General features: G+C 42.4%; 1 protein-coding gene across 1 annotated transcript; it reads right to left on the bottom strand.

The window, feature by feature from the left end:
* Positions 1–1,508: 1,508 nt before the first annotated feature.
* fignl2 (fidgetin like 2) lies at positions 1,509–19,884 on the bottom strand. Its single transcript, XM_077615311.1, has 3 exons — positions 19,761–19,884; positions 17,982–18,122; positions 1,509–6,254 (listed from the first exon to the last, which is right to left on the bottom strand). The coding sequence occupies exons 2-3, from the start codon at positions 18,004–18,006 to the stop codon at positions 4,219–4,221; spliced, it is 2,061 nt and encodes a 686-aa protein (XP_077471437.1). The 5' UTR covers positions 18,007–18,122; positions 19,761–19,884; the 3' UTR covers positions 1,509–4,218.
* Between the last annotated feature and the right edge of the window lie 4,127 nt (positions 19,885–24,011).

The raw sequence follows: 24,011 nt of genomic DNA, 5'->3' as shown, positions 1-24,011 counted from the left end.
CAAAGAAACAAACTTAATGGGGAAGGCGGAAGACACAAACTGAACGTAAGGGTGACATAACCAAGACAGGAAAATACTCGAACATGGATACACAAAAAAGGTGGGGTTTAAATAAACAGACTGGGGTCGATTACAAACACCTGAGTCACACAAGGAGAGCCAAAAATGACACAGCAGGTGAAACTCATACAATCAAGCAGACAGAACACCGAGGGAAACACACGCTTGGTCAGGCCTCTCAACTTCCAGCCGATTGTATTGTGTGTGGCAGTGCAGAGACATTTTCAGATCCACCTCGATTTTTTAAAATCAGATTTAAGTCAAGGACATCCACATAGTTGTCTTGAATCCCCCTTTGTTACATTAGCTGTACTACAGGGCTCCATTCACAGTGCATTTGCACAAATATGTGCTTAAATGATATACACAGCATAAACCATTGGACAAATCTGAGATTCATTAATGTGTTAGCAGTAAGTGATTGTTGAATATACTTTCACCCTCGTAGCTGTCACCATAAACTACTGACATCTGAGTTCAGAATTCCAGGCTGTCATCCTGAGGGGATACTATGCCCCCCAAAATAAACTAACTTGTTGACAGCAAAAGATATAAAATACATTTTGAACTCATGCATGCTAGGCTGATTAGACACTCTAAATTGCCCCTAGGTATGAGTGTGAGCGTGAATGGTTGTTCGCCTCTAAGTGCCCTGCGATTGGCTGGCCACCAATGCGTACCCTGCCTCTGGCCGGAAGTCAGTTGGGATAGGCTCCAGCACTCCCCGCGACCCTCGTGAGGATAAAGCGGTTCAGAAAATGAGATGAGATGAGATGTACTAACCGTTACCCTTCATCAGAGGATAAAGGGCAGCTATTCGCTAATAACACAACTATGCACCATTATTAGAGAATTAATTAGATTGTCATCAACAGCCGCAGTGCCACTGCTCTGCTAGGATGCCATCACAGATGCCCGCAACTGCAATTTAGAAGGTTGTCAGAGATGAGTGCTCTGCATTCCAATATTTCTTATAGCACTTAGAATAGCAATCATTGATTTCAGCCAAAGTAAATTAACATCTTTTATCCCTGTTTCCTCACTTAGAGCATAAATGAGACTCATCCGGAAGCATTTGGAATGATGGAATGCAATGCCATTTTACACAGAGGTAAGAATGTCATCAAATTTTAATAATCATTTGAAGAATTGGCATTAAAAGGGGGGATTTCAAGAGGCACTGATAGCTGCTTGAACATTAAATGTCATTCTTTGTTCATTTTCAAATGTAATATTTGAATGGTGCCAATGTATAAGACAGAGAGTATTTTATTGTCAGTCAACTGTTTTAAACCTTTGTGGCGTTCATTCTTCAAGTATTATTCTTTGGAAAACTGACAAACTAAAAATGCATCGAGGCATTGACGTGAACGATAACAACGTAAATATTTCACTATTGTGCTTTCGATACCACGGAAATAAAAAAGGACTTTAGTCCTGTGCAATATTGACAACTTTTGTTTAATATTTGTGTGATACTCTTCTTTTAAAATACAGTCTTTCTGAGGTAGACATTACAGTTCAAGAACATTATCAATTTCAAAAAACAGCAACATGAACAAAAGACATGAAATAAATACTTTCATGTACAATATGCCGCAAAAGATGAGGTAGAAATTGTTACAGGAACAACTATACAGATCTGAACAATGTGTACAATGTAAAAACTGTTTTTTTGTTGGACAAACTACTTTGTTTAGGAGTGATGAGGAATATTTCGAGGAGTAATCCAAATTTGAGTTTGTTACACTGTGATCACACTACACTTTACCGGCTGAAAATGTAATATTTGAACGGTGCCAATTTGCGGTGGAGATGCTACAACACCGCATGGGAACTGGGCTCTAAGGCCAAGGAGATTGAAAATGATGTCGGAAGGGAAGTGAGCAAATCAGGAATCTTAACTCAATCTCCGCAGTCAGGGGACAAATATGGAAAAAGGTATGAGGACACCAGGCCGTGAAAAGTGGGGCATGCTGGTTTTAGTTCAATCCAAAGACAGGTCAATGCTCTTAGGATCTCCCACATCAAACTCCTCTAAGCATGGCTTATGGCATGGAACAGAACCAAAACGGTTGCCTCAAAATTTAAACTGTCCAAAAGTTGGGGATGTTTAGACCATCTCATAATTCACTGTAGGTTATGATTATGATGACCTATCGTGGAGCTGTGGGCTCAGCCACCCACACCTCAGCAATATGCCCATGTAACGATTACAGCCTAGATTATAGCCCGTGATTTCGGTAACAGGATTGGTATGCACATTTGAAAAGCACTGACTCAATCAATGATGTAAGTCTCCATTTGATTTTTTTCATGGCAAGCCATAACATTTTTACACATTCTATTTCATTTGATGGCCTTTTTCTCTGTGTCAATCTCTGATAGAAGTAATAATGTTGTCCCTTTAACCAATTGGGTGTGGATTGTGTCTGATTTCTATCATTTTCTATTTTTGGTAATTTGGATGGTATGTTTTGACAAATCGCTTAAAAAAATATACCCTTAAAGTTCATTTGGCCAAGACGCATCCTCCGACTAAATTTTGCAACTCTATAAAACCACACAGACAAACCGACAGACAGATTCCGATGATTTATAGTGTGCCACAATATCTAGTTAAGTAGTGTGTCCCAAGACTTTTGTCCATTCACTCTATGAAACACTTCCTCTCTTACCCCATCAAATATCAGAGTAAGTTAATAAAATAGTATTTAGTGCTTATTTATTGTTCAACAGTATGAATGTGACTGACTGGCTGTTTGAGTTTACGTGCGATTTGACTGGCTGTGAACAGTTTACAGCGCCTCCCTTGCCTAATACATCTGCAATAGGCTCCAGACTCCAGCTCACCTTTAATCCCCAAGGACGACAAGTACAATAAACATGGATAGCTGGATGGATAACACTTCCTTTGGTAGCAAATATAATTGCACTGAAGACTAATGTCACGTCAATGTTTGTTTGATTCACCTAAAACAAGTACACTCTGGAAAAAAAAAACTTTAATTTTTTTTTTCATCAAACAACAATAACCAGTTTGTGCAACAAAAAATCAAGTTGTGTATCCTACTATAATAATTCTTGAAGACAATCATTCTCCCATTAACAACTACAATACAAAATAAATGGTCAAAACATAAAAGAAAGACATTAATATATTCATATATAATAATAAATGGATTTATGGCATCAAATATCTTTTGAAATACCTGATTTACATTCAATGTGACTCTTGTACCATATTCAAGTTTCTCTCCTGAGGATAAAAGCCCAGCTGCTAAGTGTCTTTTCAGGGGCTTTTCTCCTTGCTCTCACCACCGAGACGGTAAAGATTTCATACATTCTTTATTTTCTTATATCTGAGGTAAAGACTTTCCTGAGCATTTCAAACAAGACAACATAGAAAAGAAACAGACAAACACGTGGTGTGCAGGTGGGACCACAGCAGTGGAGGAGGAATGTGCGTGGCATTCATTTGGTGGATGTCGATTTTTAAGGACAGCAAAACTAAACATTTGATCCCATTTGACAATGAGTTTTGTGGTCAAGTCAACAAAGTCACATGTAGAAACTTTGGACTGGATGGCATAACTGTTGAGTATTTGGTGAGCAGCTAGCTAGCATTGGAACTTTGATCATCTGCTTTGATTAGATCAATGGAACATTTGGCTTGTTGTGTTTTTGGTCAAAGAATGTTGCTGATCCCAAAGCAAAGGTGAACACAAGCTTGGGCGAGTACAAGGATGCGAACTTGCAATAAATAGGATCCTGAGAGAAGCAGAAAAAATGGGGGAATTTTCCAAACCCTGATTATCCATTACCTTAGACCACACAGCCTGGTGAGAAATCATTGATTTTTGTCCTAAACACAGGCAAAACTGGATGTTTTTAAATGTGTACAAATGGCCATCTGATTTTCCCATTGTATGCCAAACCACTTCTCAATGTCAATTCAAATTTCTTTTCTTTGGGGAAAAACAGAACACATTTTGGTTATTCATAGCCTTCTGAATGCCTTTGAAGTAAATGTGTTTGTTTCTGTAAGCTTGGCTGACTCTTTAGGCTGAATGATTTTCTCTTTAAAACACTTTTAAAAAAGAACCCCCAAAAAATCCAAGGGTTGGATTTAAATACAATAAAAGATCTTCAGTGTCTTCAGTGGCTATACATCTTGCTCCACTCTTCACATGTGTCCGGCTCTTTAGGGGTGCTGTGTGCACGCACCTTGCAAAAGGCGCTCTCAAAGTCTGTGAAGGCTGGAGCTTTTCCATGTATGGCTCCGGAGGGGCCTGACGCTGAGGAGAGAGCCTGCTGGCTGAGTTGGAGCAGTTCCCACACTGAGTAGCCTTCAGTACGTTGCAGCACCAGGCTCAACTCCCGCTCACTCAGATTGAAGCCCTGAGGAGAAAGCGTCTGCAGCAGTACTTGTCTACGCATGCCAGCGTCCGGCAGGCCAACGTGATAGCGCTTTGCGAAGCTGCGATGGAGCGCGTCTTGCAGCAGATCCGGCCTGCCGGTGGTGCACACAACAATCACCAAACCCGTGCTCAGCTGGGCCTTCTCCAAGAAGGTCCGCAGTGACTGTCTCAGGCCCTCCTCCTCCATGGTTTCTACTTGGCTGAGCAGCACCACCGATGGATGCCGTGCGTTCGCCACCTGTAACACAGACCCCAGAATGTGCTCTGCCTCGGCCTTCCCTTTCAAGGCTAACAAGGCGCCACTCAGGCGGTAGAGGGAAGCTCCGATCTGTGTGGCCAGGGAATGAGTCAATGTGGATTTACCCCCTCCACGAGGGCCAAACAGCAGAATGCTTCTTGGTGGCTGTATCATTTCACTGGGCCTTAGCACTGGCCACAATAGATCTTCTTCCAAGGCAGCCTTGACATGGGTGAGGCCAGCCAACTCACCCCAGCTCAGGGCTGGGCTGCAATCCAAAATGTCGTCGTTGATAAGGTTCAACACGTGGGGGTCCATACTCTTCAGAGTCTCAATAGTTGGACTGCACAATGAAGACCGTTTGTGGGCCTTGGAGCGCTGTTGTTGTTGTTGCTGCTGCTGCTGCTCAGTGAAGACCTGCTCTGCCACCACATTATCTCCTGTCAAGCCAGCAGGAGGACTGTACTCTCCACCTGTCCCATACTGAGGAGATACCAGGGGCTGTGAGGATGCCTTGCTGGGCTTAAAGTTTTGTGGATCTGTGCTAACTGTTGAACTAAAGCTGTTCCCGCGACACTCTATTTTGTCACTTAGTACTCTGTACGGTGAGCTCCTGCCATCCTTCAGCGGGTCATAGCTGTATTTCCTGTAACAAGTGCTATCCCCAACGTCATTCTCTTCTACAGCCATCTCAAATGCTTTTCTTTTCAATACTCCACTGGACTCTGATGTGCCAATGTTGGTGCTCTGGTAACTGCAGTTGGCTCCTACCAATGAAGGCCTGGGGGGAACAGGAGTAGGTGCTGGTAAACCTGAGTGCAAGTATGTTGCAGAGGGGTGGCTATAGCTGGAGGCTAGGCTGTTGTGAGGAGGGTATGTGCTTGGGGGGTAGCTGTAGACAGGTGTTGTCGGGCTATAGCTGGGCACGAGAGTGGTAGTAGATTGAAGTGTATGAAGGGAGGCAGGAGGAAGTGCTGGACCGGGTTGGGGACAGTATCCAGAAGAGAGATAGGTGCCATTGTAGCTTGAGGGGTAGTCGTGGGAGCCACTGCAGGAGCTGCCGCCACAGTCGGAGAGGTTGCTGTTTACAACCGACACACTGCTGTTTCCAGCAGGGCTCGCACTTGTGGACACGGCCTTGGAAGCTGACAGGTTGTCGTGGCCTCCAGGAGGCACAAGGGAATAAGATGCATCAGTGCTGTGGGTCAGCGGCCAAGGTTCCAGTTCTGTCTTTGGGCCACCGAGGCTCCCAAAGGCACTGGGCTCCGAGTAGGGGCCGACGGTAGGTGGGCGCTCGTATGCCATGCCAAGTCCGCCGGAGTACTTTTCGGCATAGCGCTTCAACAGATTGGAAGCTGTGAGGGCAGAGATGTCGTCGTTTGCCCAAGAGTAGTTGTAGGAGCTGCGGCTGCGGCCGGAGTAGAATTCTGATTTGTGTGCCGGAGAAGAAGTTGTGGAGGAGACGTCCAGGTGTTGCTCAGGCCACTGGCTGAGGGGCTGGGCATGCTCTGGGTTCCAGTGCATTTTTAATATGCCTGAGAAAAAAGGAAAAGAAAATATCATTAGTAATCATTATCATGTTCAAGAGTGTTTGACTTTTTCATATACGTCTTTGGGAAACAAAATATAATAATATCCCCAATTGATGATTCCAATCATACTAACTCTACTGTCTCCTGGTAGGAGAAAGTTAAAAATGTATTCCGGTAAAAACTAAATTATTAGTTTATATTTTAAAAAGGGTGATCCTCCAACTTACCCAAACAATATTTTTTCATGCGACCATGACTCTATAAAATAATATTTGGTTGTTTGGATATATTGGTGGAGAAATACTTACTAGTGGACAGTTTAGTAGAGAGAGTGAGAAAGAACGATAGGGGGTTGGGTTTGGAAGCACAGCATTTCAGCAGCTATTCATCAACACAGTCGCCCATGGAACATTGGAAAACGGGAATGTCTGTTCTGGTGGCCAAAGCACATTGCCTTGATTGGAAAGTATTTGTTTAATCATGAGATCCCAACAGTACAACATCGCAGAACATAATCCTCATCAAAATGGTGGTTATTTGATTTTTATGGCGACGCGTACTGCTTAAAGTAGCAAACATTACAAGTACTTCACAAAGACTCGTGCTACCTCATGCTGAGGCCCTATCTTGACATTCCACACATAACTTGGCATTATTGAACTGTCACGAATTAGCCTGAAGTTGGGAGAGAGAGAGAGAGAGCGAGTGAGATACTGGCGCCATCACTGGCCTTACGGCTTTGATTATGATTCATTATTCATAGCTGTCTGTATGTGTGGAGCCAGGATTCTTATTGCCATCCAAATCAAATCTCTATCTCCAGCCTAATATTCTACACACAGCTAAACTTTGGCCTTCCTTTACTCTCTTTCCAAACCTCTGTGTGTGCCTGTGTGTCAGATTACACACATTATTTATTCACTCAGATGTGACCAGCAGACCAGATGGCTGTGGGATTATCACGTCCTTCATATTCAAATCCATTCCCTTTAAATTCCCATTGGCTTTCGTAGTTCAAGTACTTCCCTTAAGCTTTCGGCTTTGACACCCGCCACAGCCAAGACTCACCAGAATCGCTTCTCACATTCGCCAAACCCGAGACCCCAATGACCGTTTATGTTTGTGGACTGAATCACAGTTCTTTGTCCGGGCTACAGAAGGCATATATGTCCTGCAGGTCCTTCCCATCTGCAGCCTGACCAGTTTCTGAGCAGCCCCAATAATGGGGCCTGTGTGTGACAGAGATGGATGAGAGCCCAAGGGAGCTCATAAAACCTGCAGCGGAGAGGCAGGCATGGAAGGAAGGAGGGAGGAAGGAGGGGAAAGTTGACAGCAGGCGCTACGTCCTCTCAAAGCGGGCCAGAGCGGACATTAGAGGACTCATTGAGGCAGGCTAACTGCTGTCCACTCCATCATCAGTGTACTGCCGCCGCAAAATGGACTTCTTTCAGAGCAAATCTCCACCACTGCACACACCCCCACCGACCAATGTGCTGGACAGATGCCCACGTGCATCCCAGGAAGTGTTCAAATTGAGACTGATAATTTGATCAAGATGCACAATGTACTTAGTTTTACAGCAACTGTGCTCAGTGCTTTTGCATGGTGTCACATTTTGAGCGTTAGCAATCTAAACGCTCGACACGGCAGTAGTGCTTTGCAGATGGATTCACTGAGGGAGCCGAGATTGCAGTTCTCGAAACCTGGACAATGCGCACATTTTATCATTAGATTTCAATCAGGCTGCATTCTGCGATGTTCTACCTTCAACACGTAATATTGAATTGCTGGCTGGCTACAGCATTTCACATAAACAGACATCCAATTTTAAACATTCTGTTTTGAGTCTCACTGAAAGCAAGTGCTGGAAGCAATGTCCCTTTGACAAGGTTGTTTGTACATTGAGGACAAAAAGGTTGATAAATTCCTATGGGTTTCATGTACTGAAGTGCAGGGCAGGCCTTGGAAAATGCAGATAGAAAAATAAAATGAATTCTTTTGTATATTACTTAAGCTGTAACTACTGTACAATGAGCCAGGAGAGATACACAGGCCTTAAAAAATGTCTATTAAAAAAAGAAAATAAATATTTGCACATTATCCATTTTTTACTGCATCTAACATAACCCCTCTTAAAATCTCGCTCATCTCATTTTCTAAACCGCTTTATCCTCACTAGGGTTGTAGGTTTGTCACAAAAACATTCAGGAAGTTTGGTTCTTTTATGACTTTATTATGGGTTAACAGAAAAAGTGATAAAATCTGCTGGGTCAAAAATATAGATACAGCAACACGAATTAGCAATTTTGGTGACTTAGAAAGTTGTGTTAGTGAAATGAGCTTCATAATGTGGCCTCTTAACTTCTTGTTAATGATTATGAGTGACTACAGCTGGTGACTTCTCTGAGGCCATTTAAATAGGGCTCATTGGATGCAAACGCTACAATGGGAACGTCAAAGGAGCTCAGCATCGATCTGAAAAAGCGAATCCTTGACTTGAACAAGTCAGGAAAGTCACTTGGAGCCATTTCAAAACAGCTGCAGGTCCCAAGAGCAACAGTGTAAACAATTGTTTGTAAGGGCACTCGGACGTTTCGTCGAAAGACGTTTGGTCCCCGGACGTTTGGTAGAACGGACGGGGCGTCGACCGGACGTTTGGTACAATGGACTCTCTCTCTCTCTTTCTCATGATTATAATTTTGAGAGCGAGAGATTACCTAGTTGCTCGTTTTCAATAGTTAACTCTCTGTCTCTCTCTCTCATAATTTGACGACGAGCGAACCTGGCGACCAAACGTCCGGTCGACGGCCCGTCCGTTCTACCAAACGTCCGGTCGACGGCTCGTCCGTTCTACCAAACGTCCGGTCGACGGCCCGTCCGTTCTACCAAACGTCCGGGGACCAAACGTCCAGGGACCAAACGTCTTTCGACGAAACGTCCGGTCACGGTTTGTAAGTATAAAGTGCATGGCACTGTTTTGTCACTGCCACGATCAGGAAGAAAACGCAAGCTATCACCTGCTGCTGAGAGAAAATTGGTCAGGAGGGTGAAGATTCAACCGAGAATCACCAAAAAGCAGATCTGCCAAGAATTAGAAGCTGCTGGAACACAGGTGTCAGTGTCCACAGTAGAGCGTGTTTTGCATCTCCATGGACTGAGTGGCTGCCGTGCAAGAAGGAAGCCCTTGCTCCAAAAGCGGCACCTTAAGGCTCGACTGAAGTTTGCTGCTGATCACATGGACAAAGATAAGACCTTCTGGAGGAAAGTTCTGTGGTCAGACGAAACAAAAATCGAGCTGTTTGGCCACAATGCCCAGCAATATGTTTGGAGGAGAAAAGGTGAGGCCTTTAACCCCAAGTACACCAAGCCTACCGTCAAGCACGGTGGTGGTAGTATTATGCAGTGGGGCTGTTTTTCTACCAATGGAACTGGTGCTTTACAGAGAGTAAATGGGATAATGAAGAAGGAGGATTGCCTTCAAATTCTTCAAGATAACCTAAAGTCATCAGCCCGAAGATTGGGTCTTGGGCGCAGTTGGGTGTTTCAACAGGACAATGACCCCCAAACACAACAAAAGTGGTAATGGAATGGCTAAGAATTAAGGTTTTCGAATGGCCTTCCCAAAGTCCTGACTTAAACCCCATTGAGAACTTGTGGACAATGCTGAAGAAACAAGTCCATGTCAGAAAGCCATCAAATTTAACTGAACTGCACCAATTCTGTCAAGAGGAGTGGTCAAAGATTCAACCAGAAGCTTGCCAGAAGCTCGTGGATGGCTACCAAAAGCGCCTAATTGAAGTGAAAATGGCCAAGGGACATGTTACCAAATATTAGCGCTGATGTATGTATATTTTTGACCCAGCAGATTTGATCACTTTTTTTCTGTTCACCCATAATAAAGTCATAAAAGAACCAAACTTCCTGAATGTTTTTTGTGACAAAGAAGTATCTGTTCCAATCACTTTATCAGAGAAAAATCAGAGTTGTAGAAATAACTGGAAACTCAAGAGAGCCATGACATTATGTTCTTCACAAGTGTATGTAAACTTTTGACCACAAATGTATTTACGCCATTCACAAGATGTACCATATGCATTAGAAATCGTGAAATTCTGTCAACTAAAAAAACAACAAAGTACAATTCTGTTCATTGAAGCAGACACACCGCTGGACATTTTGTGAATGCCCGCAAGTAAATTTTCTGCTGACCAGTGACCTCAGCCTGCAAGGAGATAGATTTAAAAAATGTGTGTGTGTTGGGGGGGCATATGCACATGAAAACTTTCCATTGCATGGGTGAGTGTTCCATGGTCCCAGGGGGGACAGATGTTCCTTTACTGACCGCCTTACTGTCTGTGCGGCCATTGTGGTGGACTCGCATCCAGCAGACGCGCGCAACTCGGACAATCGCGTTGGCCCTGAGACAAAGGCGGAAGGATCCTATTGTGAGAGACCTTTCTAATTATGGAAATCTTATTAATCTATTCAACAGCAGTCCACAGAGAGCTTTTGTGCGAGCCTGGGATTTATCGAGGGAGCAGCGTGAGCTTCATCCTTTTGTCGGTGTGCTTGAAAAAGACAGTGGCACAGTTCACTTTGTCCAAAACCAAACCAACTTGCTTCAAAAATGTCATGTAAACTTTCGGGAAATATTTGACATCATATGAAGGCACTTTGAAGCTTACAGGAAATTTGATGAAAATGATGGTTTGCCATATTGAACTGCCAGTAAAAGAAAGCCTGCATATATAAATACTAAATGATTTTCCAACATTTGGATTTTCCAACAAGAGGTCTAAGCCATTTGAGCATGAGTCCCATCAGACTAACACATAAGAAATAAGAAAATGGCAAACAACAATAAATACAGCTCGCTTAGGTAGGCATTTTCTTCACTCGCCTCGCCCATGAAGACATCGAGTGACATTTCCCACTCTTGACACTTCCTTCAGGGACGCAATTGTCATTTTTCTGAGCATGGTCCGTTCCGTAGAAGTGCCAAACAGTTTCATGCTGTCAGCATGTCTCTCTTTCCAGATGGTCCAGGGGTGTTAAATGAATTTTCAAAAAAGTTAAATACCATCATATTAAGGGGTTTCAAATTTAATTTGCAATTGTTTTTCTTTTTCTTGTTTGTTTAGTGTTTTGAAAGATACTGATTGATGGCTTTTGCTGTTGTGGAAGAAACCCAAGTAGTTGTTACTATCAGTACTCACATTTTCTAAAAACATGGTATTGCCGATTGAGGTGAAACATTATCTTGGCAGGAAGCCCAGCAATAGAGGGCTCTGGTGCTGTTTCACTGCTCCCAAGAGGCTGCCATCTCCTTCTACATCTCATGGCACTTGTTTTTTCTGCCCCAAGGAGCAAAGCTCGCAAGCCTTCTGGGAGAGTGCGCTATTAAACTGCTCTAATTATATGGACGAGGGCTGTGGATCAATCCAATCAGGGACTCCATTCAGGGTTAAGCATCACCCCAGCCACCCCCGTCAAGAGCAAGTGACCAATATCTCCAGATCTCCTGATGTAGCAGGTTCTAATGACAAATTATTTTGTCATGCACAACTGCTACTCTGCTAAAAAAGTTGGACTAAAGCATCATGCTGTAAAAAAACAAACAAAAAAACTATTAAGAAAATAAAATCAATCTTCCCATTAATCGCAAAGGGACTTGAACTGTGGCCTTCCGGTTCAAAAGTCCACACAAATGAGCTATTGCCAGCAACATTTTAGAAATTTTGCAATATTTTATTCACTTTGTGGTCATTATCTTTAGTTCTTATCCTCATTAGGGTTGGGTGAGTTGGAGTTTATTTCAGATTGAACTGGTAACCATCTAATTGCGGGGCATATTTAGACTACCCAGGCAATTTAGAGGCTTGAGTAATTAACATGGGCTTCTTTGGGAATGTGAGAGAAAGCCTGGGGACTCGGAGAAAATTTATGGGGAAAATACGCAATCCCCATAAAGGAACATGATTTAAGATTGTCATTCGCCAGGTCATTTCATTCTGTGGGCTTAAAATCGATCGAAACTGGTCCGTTCTGGTTTTCTTAGAAGTATACTCTTGCACTCAAAATGAAACACACAAATACAGTCATTTTGACACACGCATTTTAAATACCTTTGAAAGATAATCATTGCCCATATTTGTTAGGTTTATCCAATTCCGGTTTATCCTTAGGTATTTCCAAATTCAGCTTTCAATAAAAAAGGCATCTGTAGTCACATCACCATTTAATTCTTGCAAGAAGAGAATGCATCTACCCGCTCGTCCGGTCAAGATTATTCTGTCGAGCGGCATTATGTCCTGCCCATTTAAGGCCTCAAATCAAAACAATTACAAGGTTATCGATTCGATCCAATTGCGTAAGCAAGAAACAAAACAATTCCATATCAAGCAAACCTAGCGTCACAAATTAAAACAATATGCGAGTAATCCCGGAGGTTGACTGATAGCCATCCGCTGAACCAACAACAATTTAAGCGTCCTTCACAGATCTTCATTGCGAACTTGCATCTGGGGAAAGGGTTGAGGCGTATCTTCCAGTAATCAGTCCTCGGAGCAAGGACTCAGTGTATCGTTAAGTCATTGCGAACTTGTATCTCAAGCTGGAGCCAGCTGTCCTGGAGAGCGACCTTGGAGTAAGCGTTTGTCTTCGTTGAAAGCACATATTAATTCTAACTCATGTATATTATAAGGCTTTATATTCATTGCAAACACATTTATAATAATGATTACTCCAACAATATTGTACAAAATGAACCATATAGGGGTATATATATATATATATATATATATATATATATGTATATATATATATATATATATATATATATATATATATATATATATATAGAGTGGTTAGTGACTCGCAGTTCTGTATATATTAAATGATTTCTTCATATCGCTGGTCGGATTAAAAAAAGGCAGATACCGTTACACATCTAATTGTCAAATATCGGTGCCAATAATCGTAAGAGTAAAGGTGCCACTGTATATGTAGTATATATGGAACACTAAATTGCCAAATGCAAAAGCAGTTCAGCATGCGTTGATTGATTTACACCAATTAACAGTTCTTTTCATCATCCCCCTTGTTGTTGAAGGTAAAGACTCACTAAGTTGTTTGGGATTCGACATTGTCAGGAGGTGCATTCTTAAAAGACCCAAAATATCGCACTCAGCTGTCATAAAGGCGAGCGTCAGGCAGCGAAGTTTAAAAGAGGCCAAGGAGCGCCATCAGACATTTGGGCGACAGGTAACTTGAACCAGGTAACTGTATATACACACACAAATGGTGCTGTATGTTTCTTGAGACATCTGCAACATCAAAAAAGAGCTAAAGTTTGTGCCGAAGAGTCAGCCAGAGGCAAGCGGTCTTGAGAATCTGTTCCATATCAGTTAGTTATCTTGATTTGTTGTCCCACCAGGAGGCCTCTCAAGTCATCTGTTCACAACTTCATGGTGATTTATGACACTAATATCAAGGAGGACATTCTCAGTGGGCTCGGGCAGTCCTGCCTTCGCTCACGACTTGGCCCGTCATAAAAAGAGCAATCTTAGAGGCCGGCTGCATTTCACCGCGTGGCAGGTGGAGATGCCGGGAAATTGTCTCTGGGCCTTTGCTCACTTTGCCATGAAAAACACATTTTATTAACTCTGTTTGCACACCAAATGAATTGCTTTCACATATTGTGTGCATGTATAGCGTGCAGACCCTGGGTGCCAAATAAATTGTGGCACATTGCCAAAATGATTTTCAAAGAAATCCAAGGTCAGTCCTTTTAAGAGGACGATACAGTGGGGATCTCCAATCAGCGGTGTATAATTGACCAGTATATTATGATAAAGGTGTGCGTCAATCACTGGGCCATCGTCAATCAAAAAAAAAACACCATCGCACAGATTTGCACTCGAATACGAACTTGCACAGGCACATGTGCTCACTCTGTCAAGGTCTCAAGAAGCACTCACAACATGGAAGTGCAGGAGTTTTCTCAACTTTGGCCCAGCGCCCAGTTATATTTAGGTGAAACCTTTAATGTTTGAGTTCTGTGGCCTCAGTTGTAACATGTGTTGACATTCAAAATAAATGTTAAAAATGTAGTGAACACCACTGTTTATACATGGTGTACTATATAAAGTATCTAATTTACAGTTGACATGCTTAGGTTTTTCGCAAAAATACTGCCCACTATAGTTGCGCATAAAACTGACATTTTAGAGGTCATATCTGGTCATTTTTAGTGGTTTCTTGATAGTAACCAACATGATCTGAGAATGAGCTCAATATCAATAACTACTGTATTGTACTACTGAAAAAGTGTTCTTTTAAAAGCCCTGTGCTTTCTGTTCTGCCTGTTTGGGGAAAAAAACTAGAGTGATGATTTTAAGGATCAAAGTTTTTCTTGCTGAGTCTTTGGGGTGGGGCCTGCAGCCAAAGTGCTTGATGGCACTTGCTTATCATTGATTAATTGACAAACCTGTTCAGAATTGCTAATGCCGGTGCAGCAAGGAAAGGCAAAGTCCCATCTGCAAGCTTACTCAATTTACAGCCCCTTTTAGCGTACTCTCCAAACGAGAAAGCCTGCAGAATAATTGCTGGATGCGTCACTTCATGCTTGTAATTTTAGAAACAACTCCCCCATCCCCCACGGCTGCTAACACACATCCACAAATGGCAGGAGCCTGTCCGCTGCCCCCTCCCCTTCAAGAAAAACAGGGTCCTTATTTTGTGTGACTGCAGGCAGGCTTTGGGTCATTGTGTCCACTAATATATCAAAGAGCAGCTGTCCTCAGGCACCGTGATGACCAATCGCTCCGTCCATCTGTGCTGCTTGCCAAATCTCCTCTCTATATTCTCATTTCTCTGTCACAGTGAGCGTATTAGGCTCCCCGTATGATCCCAAATATCAAACGCGGGATGCTTTGCGACCACTGCAAAACAAACACCTGATAGCAAAACGATTCGATGGTGTTATATTGCAAGTGTAATCCATTCGGTGTTTCGGCGTGAATGCGTTGCAAACTGCTGCCTCAGGAATTCACTCGTGTGATTCTATCCAAATGAGCCTTCTTAATTGGGCCCTTAACCGTAGTAGCGGTCTCCCTAATGAGCTGATGAAGCCTTAGAGAGCAAGAGCAGAGGGCCGTTGGACTCGCGGGGTAGCTAACCTCCGTTTTTTTGGGCCGCGCGCATACAATCACACGCACAGGGGCTAATTAGAGCCCATTCACACACCATGCTAATGTGTTTACTCAAGGGCCTCACACTCCCGGCCACAAAAGCGCTCATGCCACTTGGCCTCACAGTGGTGATGGGCACCAGCGTGACCCTCCAGCATGAAATCTGAAGCTTTTATTTCTTCAATGCAAGCCACCGTATTCGTGGGGAAAACTCTCAGTAAGCATAAAACAACGGAGCGAAGGAGAAGGTCGAAGGATGAGGCAGTGAAGATATCTAAAATCTGCACGAGCTGCACAGCCACCCACTTTGTCTTGTGCGCACTATTTAAGAAAAGGTATCCTCACTCTAGCAGGGGTCTGGAGCAACGAGAGTGAGGGCACTCACGGGTTGGTGGCCTGGGACTGATTTAAGAGTTTGTTTGAAGTACAGATTACAGATACTTTGCACCAAATCCCTCCAGGAGTATCCATGGCTCCTGGAATCTCTCTCAGGTTTCCTCTCAGGTCCGGCCGAGGCCTGCTCTCTGCAGCCCCAAATCCGGTGGCCGCAGACCAAAGAGACGGCTATCGGACATAAGAATAACAACCGAGGCTCCGCTAGGAGAAAAAAAATACTTCCTTGAGCTCAAGGTATATATGGTGTTAAGAGATAGGGAATTCCATCAGGAAGGTGAGAACCTTCACAAGTCCCTCACGGTCCGATTTGTGCAGGCAAAAACACAAGTGCTGTCTTTTGCTCAAAGACAGCGAGCGCAAGGGTGTGTTTGTGCATCACCGGCGTGCGAGTCAATACGACGACTATCTAACACTGTCGTGCGTGTTCCGGCATACACATGCCACACCTACAGTGGTGGGCACAAATGCCCAATACACAACAATCAAGGAAACGGTTGATTAACAACAAATATCATTTAAGGTTGACCGGAGAGAGACTTCATTCACTGCTAACAATTCCACCACCAGATCATGACATTCGTTGGGTCAATATGGTCTGCGATGCTGCACGGAGCTAATGGAACAACCAGTAAAACACGCCTTGACTGTAAGCAGCACAACTTCCTTGCACTAATGCATTATTTTGTTAATCTTACAAACAACAACAAATTTATTAAGTCATGTATACACTATAACACTTTTGATACATGAATTTTGAGAAATGTGTTATTCTTTCCACTGATTAAAACATGTATCATATGAATATAATGACAAATTATAGTTGAAATTTGTGTTCTTATCTTAGTGTTTTTATCCATTAGAGAATTTAAATTTGCTGTCAATTATTTTGTGTTTTGGGCTTTAATGTGATAATTTTGCTTGTCATTGCACACCCACTTTCTAGCAATTTACTCTTTATGCAAAGAATTCTCAATAATATAACCTTCATTATGAGGTAATACGTTTGAATGGAAAACTTATATGTTGGTTTCTTCGTCTTCTTGTAGCTGTCATGTACAGTGATCCCTCGCTATAACGTGGTTTACTTTTCACTGTTTTGCTACTTTACGATTTGCATCGTGCTCATGTTCTGCAATCTGATTGGCTAAAAAGTCACTCCGCTTCTTCTCTACCTGTGCGTCAATAACATTGCAGTTTAATATGTACACGTACGTAAAACAGCTTGCCAAATTTACCTTACGTACGTGCAAATTCTCTTACAATTTAGAGTTTCTCTAAAACCCATAATGTTGACAAAATACTCGGGACCGTCAAAAGCACCTGTGGCAGGGCCCAAAAGGCAAAGAAAGATGCTATCTATCGCAGATAAAGTTACTTTTCGCAATTTGAAGTCTTCTGTTCACATTGATGATTATAATTATTATTTGACAGTAAAGTACAGAAGTTATTTGTTGGAAAAAAAGTTTCTAAAGTACAGTACTTTTATTTGTGAAACAAATGATTGAGCCTGTAAAATAGTTTGTTCTTTCTTTTCAATGTATAATAGAGTATTTAATTGTATAATAATTATTTTTAAAAAAGGTTTCTACTTCCCGGATTTTTGGAACGTAACCCCCCCAAAAAACAAACGTAGGGTATACTGTATAGCTAAAGCGCCTTTGAAGCTCGCTAAAGAAAAAGACGAGCTACGGAGGCTGAGGCAGCACCATGCTGGCTGCCAAACAATGCTGTTTTCGACTCAAATGAAGCCCGGTAGGGGTGCGGGTGGGCTTGGAGTTGGGGGCCAAATGAAGAGGTTGGGGGGCAAGGCCAAAAACGGACATGTCAGTTATTAGGTCAGCACTGACAACAGAGAAAAAGAGAACAGTGCATGTGTGTTGCAAAGACATAACAAGCAAAATGAGCTGTAAATGATCCACCTCCTTCTTTGGAGAAATTACTGCATGTGTTTTTTTTTCTTCTCATCTGATCACTAACTACGCAACAGAGCGTCCACACCAGCATGCTTTGGAAGTTGTTGAGCCGGGGGGGTTTTGACTCATCGATTGAGGCAAAGTCCAACCACGGCCTGACTTGTCGGCTTGTTTGTTATGACACGAGTGCAGAAGTGGGGAGGGAGAAATAAAAGGTGCAAAGTACTCACTAGAGGGGACAATGGGACTCAGCATTCTGTGGAGCTGGTCTTAGTGAAGAGGAATGCGGTTGTGTGAACGCCGGCGACGGTTAGCGTCTGTTGGGCTGTAGTCCATCGCTGGCATGCATTTGCACGGATAACGCCACAGCCCTGCGAGGAAAGAGAGTTGACAACACTGGAGGCCTACGTGACAATTAACACCTAACCTCAAAGAAAGACAACAAAACTCTGTATATTCTGTGCAACAGTGATACGGAGCGAGCCCAACGTCTTGTCGTTGGAGAAAAAACAGCGCAAACAAGCACACAAGAGGGCTTATTATAGTCAAGCATTAAGCTGATTGTGAAGCTGCGCGCACCCTCAAAAGAAGGCTTTCTAAAATCTGCCTCACAAAAAGAGACTCGCGCATACCAGCGCTCCGCACACTGGGCCAATAAAGGCTGCCTTCTTTGCAGACCAAACAATTTGGCCATTGCTGCAAAGGAAATCACTGAAGAAAATGTCTTCTCTTATCAAAAAGTGAACTCATTCATCAACTGAAGAACTGGATGCTAGTGCAAATATTTCTTTAATAAGTCAAAATCTTATTTGGGAATATACTATTTTACTAATGTACACCTGCTTTTTCAATTGTTTACCGTGATTTGAAACACCTGAATTTGTGTCTACTCAAAAAATAGACTCCACAATAGTAAACTGTTGGTGGGCATACTATTTTGTTGTTATAATTTGCCTAGAAGAATATTCCCAAACTGCATTTCATATTATTTATCTTTCGTTTTTCTTTCTCTATACTTGAAATAACCCCGCTCTGCTCGTGTGCCATTGGCATGAAAGAGAAATGATCCAATAAGCAAAGGCTTATGACAGGCCACAACGTTTACCACTTGGCCCACAATAACAAACTACAGCTTCCACTTTGAAGTAAAGACAGTGCCGTTGCCCTTGCACACGGCGACTTTGGAAGCAGTGGTGGAAATATTATCCTGTTCTTTTTCTTCCTTCTATCTTTCCTTTCTTTTTTCTTTTCTATCTTCTCTCCTTTACTAATTTCTTCCTTCCTTCCCTCGTTCATATCTTCCCTTCCTTCTTCCTTCCCATCTTTCCTCCTTCCTTCCTATCACAGTTCCTTCCTTCCCTCCTTCCTTCCTTCCTTCCTTCCTTCCTTCCTTCCTTCCTTCCTTCCTTCCTTCCTTCCTTCCTTCCTTCCTTCCTTCCTTCCTTCCTTCCTTCCTTCCTTCCTTCCTTCCTTCCTTCCTTCCTTCCTTCCTTCCTTCCTTCCTTCCTCCATCCCTTCCTTCCTTCCTTCCTTCCTTCCTTCCTTCCTTCTTTCCTTCCTTCCTTCCTTCCTTCCTTCCTTCCTTCCTTCCTTCCTTCCTTCCATTATTCCTTCCTTCCTTCCTTCCATTATTCCTTCCTTCCTCCCTTCCTTTCTGCCATGCTTCCTTTCTACCTTCATTCCTTTCTACCTTCCATCCTCCCTTCCTTTCTTCCTCCCTCCCTTCCTTCCTTCCTTCCTTCCTTCCTTCCTTCCTTCCTTCTTTCCTTCCTTCCTTCCTTCCTTCCTTCCTTCCTTCCTTCCTTCCTTCCTTCCTTCCTTCCTTCCTTCCTTCCTTCCTCCCTTCCTTCCTTCCTTCCTTCCTATCATCCCCCTTCCTTCCTTTCTATCATCCCTCCTTCCTTCCTTCTTTCCTTCCTTTCTCACTTCCTTCTTTCAGTGACCAGCAAGTGTGACTTCTGAAGTCATAAGAGCGACGAGAAAGAGAGAGAGAAAACATACAGCTTTACCTATTCATGCTTGTACGTCCTCCATCCCATCTGAAAGCAACGTTTGGTAATCCCGAGAGCAGACAGGACCAGGCCAGTGTGTATATGTGTACTGCTTTGCTTTTTTTCCCACATATGGGACAGAACTCTTCACTCACTCCACACACCCCTCTCTCTCTCTTTCTCTCTCTCTCTCTTCCCCTCCCTCGCGCTCTCTTCCCTCCAGTGTTGGCCAGTGACAAGAGAGTGAACACTCCCCTCCCCCATGGATCTCCAATCCCCTCCACCTCTTTCCTCCCAGAGAGCAAGAGCCAGAAAGAGAGCGAGCAAAAGACAGAAATATGGGCATATAGGAGGGCAAATGGATGGATAGATGTTTTGGGGACTACTAAATTTTATGCATTTTTAATCACGATGCCCATGCTCGGAAATACTTTTGAATTATTACGGCGTGTTGAGCCCTGCCATTAATCAGAATGACCACAGAGGTTCAAAAGGTAGTTTTGCAAGATCATAAACGAATGTGTTGGTTGTAACTCAAACAACCACAAAAGCCTCAAACAACGGTTGGCAGCCTTTTTCATGGAAGGAGCAAATTGTAGACAGAGAGATCCAAAAAAGAAAGAAAACAGCCACAAATATGATTTAAGTTAACATATTAAGTCAGAGGTTTGGTGAGTGCAGTTAGAAATTGAGAAAATGGACAAAAATGTGTTTCAGGAATTGCGAAAAACTGCATTGCATTCATATAAAAAAGTAATGGGACATTGAATGTTCAAATGTAAAAAAAAACAACAACTAATTTGATATTTTGGAAAGTTTAAATCAACCTGACCTAATGCACAAAGAAGTTTTGATGCTTTTCTGGATTGGCAACACCTTTGCACAGCCTGATAATTTCATAACCGTGCATATGCAGCTTCTGAACAGAGCAAACAGTAAATTGAGACATAACACGGAGCACACACTATTTTCCTATCGCCGTCGCCACATGGGATTGAGCTGGGTTCGGGATATTGAAAGAAGACTGCCTTATTGGTGCTGAGGCAGCAGTGTGTGGACACAGGCAACATGCTGAGTCCAGCACTAGTATAAAAGACCTAAGGGCGTCAGAGCACATGAGCGGCCAAAATTGAGCAAAATGACACAAAAGGGTTGAAACATGAAGAAGAGTCTGGCAGGTATGGCGGCATACATTCGCATCAAGCTCACATAAGTGAGTTTGACAGATGTCACTCCACAAGACCTTGCCTCCAACCTTCCCAACCTCGTTTTTATGCCTGAATGTGAAAACTCAGACTACAGAAGACATCAAAATGTGGCGAACTTGCTCTTTTTGTGCAGTTTTTCAGATCACTTTATTCTCATGCCTCTTAATCTTTACTCATTCACTTGTATTTACAGTGATAGATGTCCAATCCATTTGAGCAGTACACTGCTACTTTTATCAAAACCTAATATAGAAGTCATTTTGGGCTTTTTCATCTCTTTGCAGTGGTATGGATTCAGCCTGCTTATATTTTGTCAACCTCACATAACATTTAAACATTGCCACATGAGGGAATGTCCAATTGTGCATGCAGACGCAAAGGGAGCTGTTTTCAGATACTTAAGTGAGAAAAACACATTGTAAAACATCTTTGTTTTGTTGTATATGGTCTTTTAGTTTTATTTGATGTTCAGTCTATTTCTTTTTTACAGTTACAGTGGTGGTTTCACAGCTCTATGAAGAGAATACCCCGATTTCTGTCTGATAGTATTGCTTGTCAGTGACCCTCTCTGAACCCCCACCCTGAAATTAAGAAAAAAAAGAAAAGAAAAGAAAAGAAAAGAACAGATCGTTGTGAGGCAAGCCAAGTAGGTACAGTGCAGTTGGAAAGTTTTGTGAGTTTTGGTGGCAACCTCTTGATTGGGGGTTAATGGAGAGATATGGAAGGCAGACAATAGAGTAGTGGCAGGCTGAAAATGACTTGTGAATAGACAGAAGCTACAGGTCAACACCCTCACATTTGACCTCATACTCTTGGCTTCGTCAGCTCAACATTTTCATTCAGAAGGTTGCTCACCCAATGATGAACTGTTAGCAGGGCAGCTGCTTTCATCAAGTTAAACTGATGATTGAGGCTGGATTTAATTCAATTAATATGGAAATCTGCACGTAACATTAGTGCAAAAGCCTGATTTTCTCAGCAAAAACATGTCGTCATTGTACAGTGGTATACATGCACATGGGACTGCTTAGCTGAAAAGGGGAGGCCGACTTGGTCAGAGTGCAAAATAGGGTAGTCCGAATCACTTGATTTGGTGGATCTGCCAATACCGAGAACCGATCCGATACCTTAGAAATGTATTGAAAAGGGAAAAATAGTGCATCCAAATGTACTGTATATGTATTTTTTTTATACCTCTGGATTATTTTAATTTATAAAAGTAATAATGCAATATGATAAATTGAGGTCTGTGGATTGTGATTTTTTTTACTATTATATTGTCGCTAGACATTTTCTCTCTTTTTTGCTAACTTTGTTTCCCTGGTTTAAATATGAATATATAATATAGTACTGTATTTGTATTTTTTACAATGTGCCTCAGCGTCATTTTGTCGTTTGAAGCTGTTAACTCTTTCATTGGCATTGCCAATTATAGACATCAAATCCATTTTAATTATAAAGGCATTGAGTTATCATGTTTCACTCCAACTGAATTTAAAAAAAAAGAAGTAAGAACCCAATCTTTTTTAGCCGATTCCGACCTTTTGAAGATAATGTGATCGAGCCAGATTTCTGATTTTGGTGAGATAAAATGATTATTTCAAAAGTAGCAAATTAATCATCTTTGAACATAAGGATATTTCTCTTTTGACTTAATGTCAACAGCAGACATTATAGATATCACAATTGTAATGGCGCATTTGATTATCCCACGGCTATTTACTACTTCTCATTATGTGTGGAGACAATCTGTTAAACTGATGTTAACTGAGTGGCAAAGAAACCATGCGCACTCATGACTCATGACAATGCTGCAAGCAAAGATTTAATTTTGCAGTTCAGCTTCTTACATCACACACGAGCAGCATTTTTGTTGCATTTGGGCCAAAAGTGTAACTAGCCTTTTACCGATTAAAGTCACAAAATAGTCATTAACAAGAAAAATTGTTCTGGCTGTGTCTGACAAAAGAGGAACATAATGGAGTGGCTAAAATCCTAAAATGTGCCATTTGTTGCCGTTGACCTTAATTATCGATTTTTTTATTATTATTAATTATGGAGTGAAAAGAAATCTAAACTATACCATTTGCTTTTGTTTGTTCTTAATAATCATTTTTTTAAATTATCGTTATCATGGAGTGAATAGAATCAATGCTGCTTCTGTTGATTTAACAGTTTACATCTGGGGGGGAAAAAAAGAAAAAGTTTACAGAGTAGAGCTTGGAAATTGACCAGACCTGGCCTGACCTCTGCGGACTAATTGTTTCCAGGACTATTCCAACTGACCTGGAGCAACGCTTAAAAACATCTAAATGCAAATGACCTTTTTCAGAAAACATGATTTCCCCAGATTTATGGCAGACTTATGCATCGTTAGAGTCAACGAGGAGATAGCGAATCTCCTAATATTATATCCGTGTGTGTGTGTGTGTGTGTGCGTGTTTGTGTGTGTGTGTGTGTGTATGTGTGGTACTGGTGATGGTGGTGATAATCAGTTCCAGGTGCTAAAGGTAGACCAGTATCATTTCATTAAAGTTGAGGAGCGAGTGCAGGAGCTTTGGTCCAGATTAGGGCACAGAGAGAAACTCTACTCCCCGCCCCAGTTGCCCTGAAGAGGCAGTTGAGGCAAGGGCGTGGGGGGGCTGTAGGATTACTAGGCAGGGAGGTGCAGCTGTTTATTATTCCAATTCTATCTCTAACAGCTGAAAATTGGGGAATTAGGCAGCCGCTCTATGCAGTCCGACGGATCAATGTGCTGGGGTTAAACCCCTGTGGCATGGCTCCACACACAGACAGAGCTCACACATACACGCAGCGCAGAGGTCATCCACAGAACTTAACAGACACATCAGATTTACCGCTCTGAAGTGATAAGACACTCGCAGATTTCGCAGGTCGCTGAGTAACATTAGACTGGGGTAATGGCTTGGCCGAAATGCGGCGAAACTTTCTTAACAGAGAGAAACTTGCGTGTAAAGACATTCCCTCACACGGTGTCTGGCACTGCAAAGTCACGTCCACGCTTGTTGTTAATGTGCAAGTACACGGAAACATGAACTTA

Source organism: Stigmatopora argus, chromosome 1 (genome assembly GCF_051989625.1).
Source record: "Stigmatopora argus isolate UIUO_Sarg chromosome 1, RoL_Sarg_1.0, whole genome shotgun sequence".
Classification (NCBI taxonomy): Eukaryota; Metazoa; Chordata; class Actinopteri; order Syngnathiformes; family Syngnathidae; genus Stigmatopora; species Stigmatopora argus.
The sequence above is the reverse complement of the archived record's forward strand: the minus strand, read 5'-3'. Positions and strand labels throughout refer to the sequence as shown.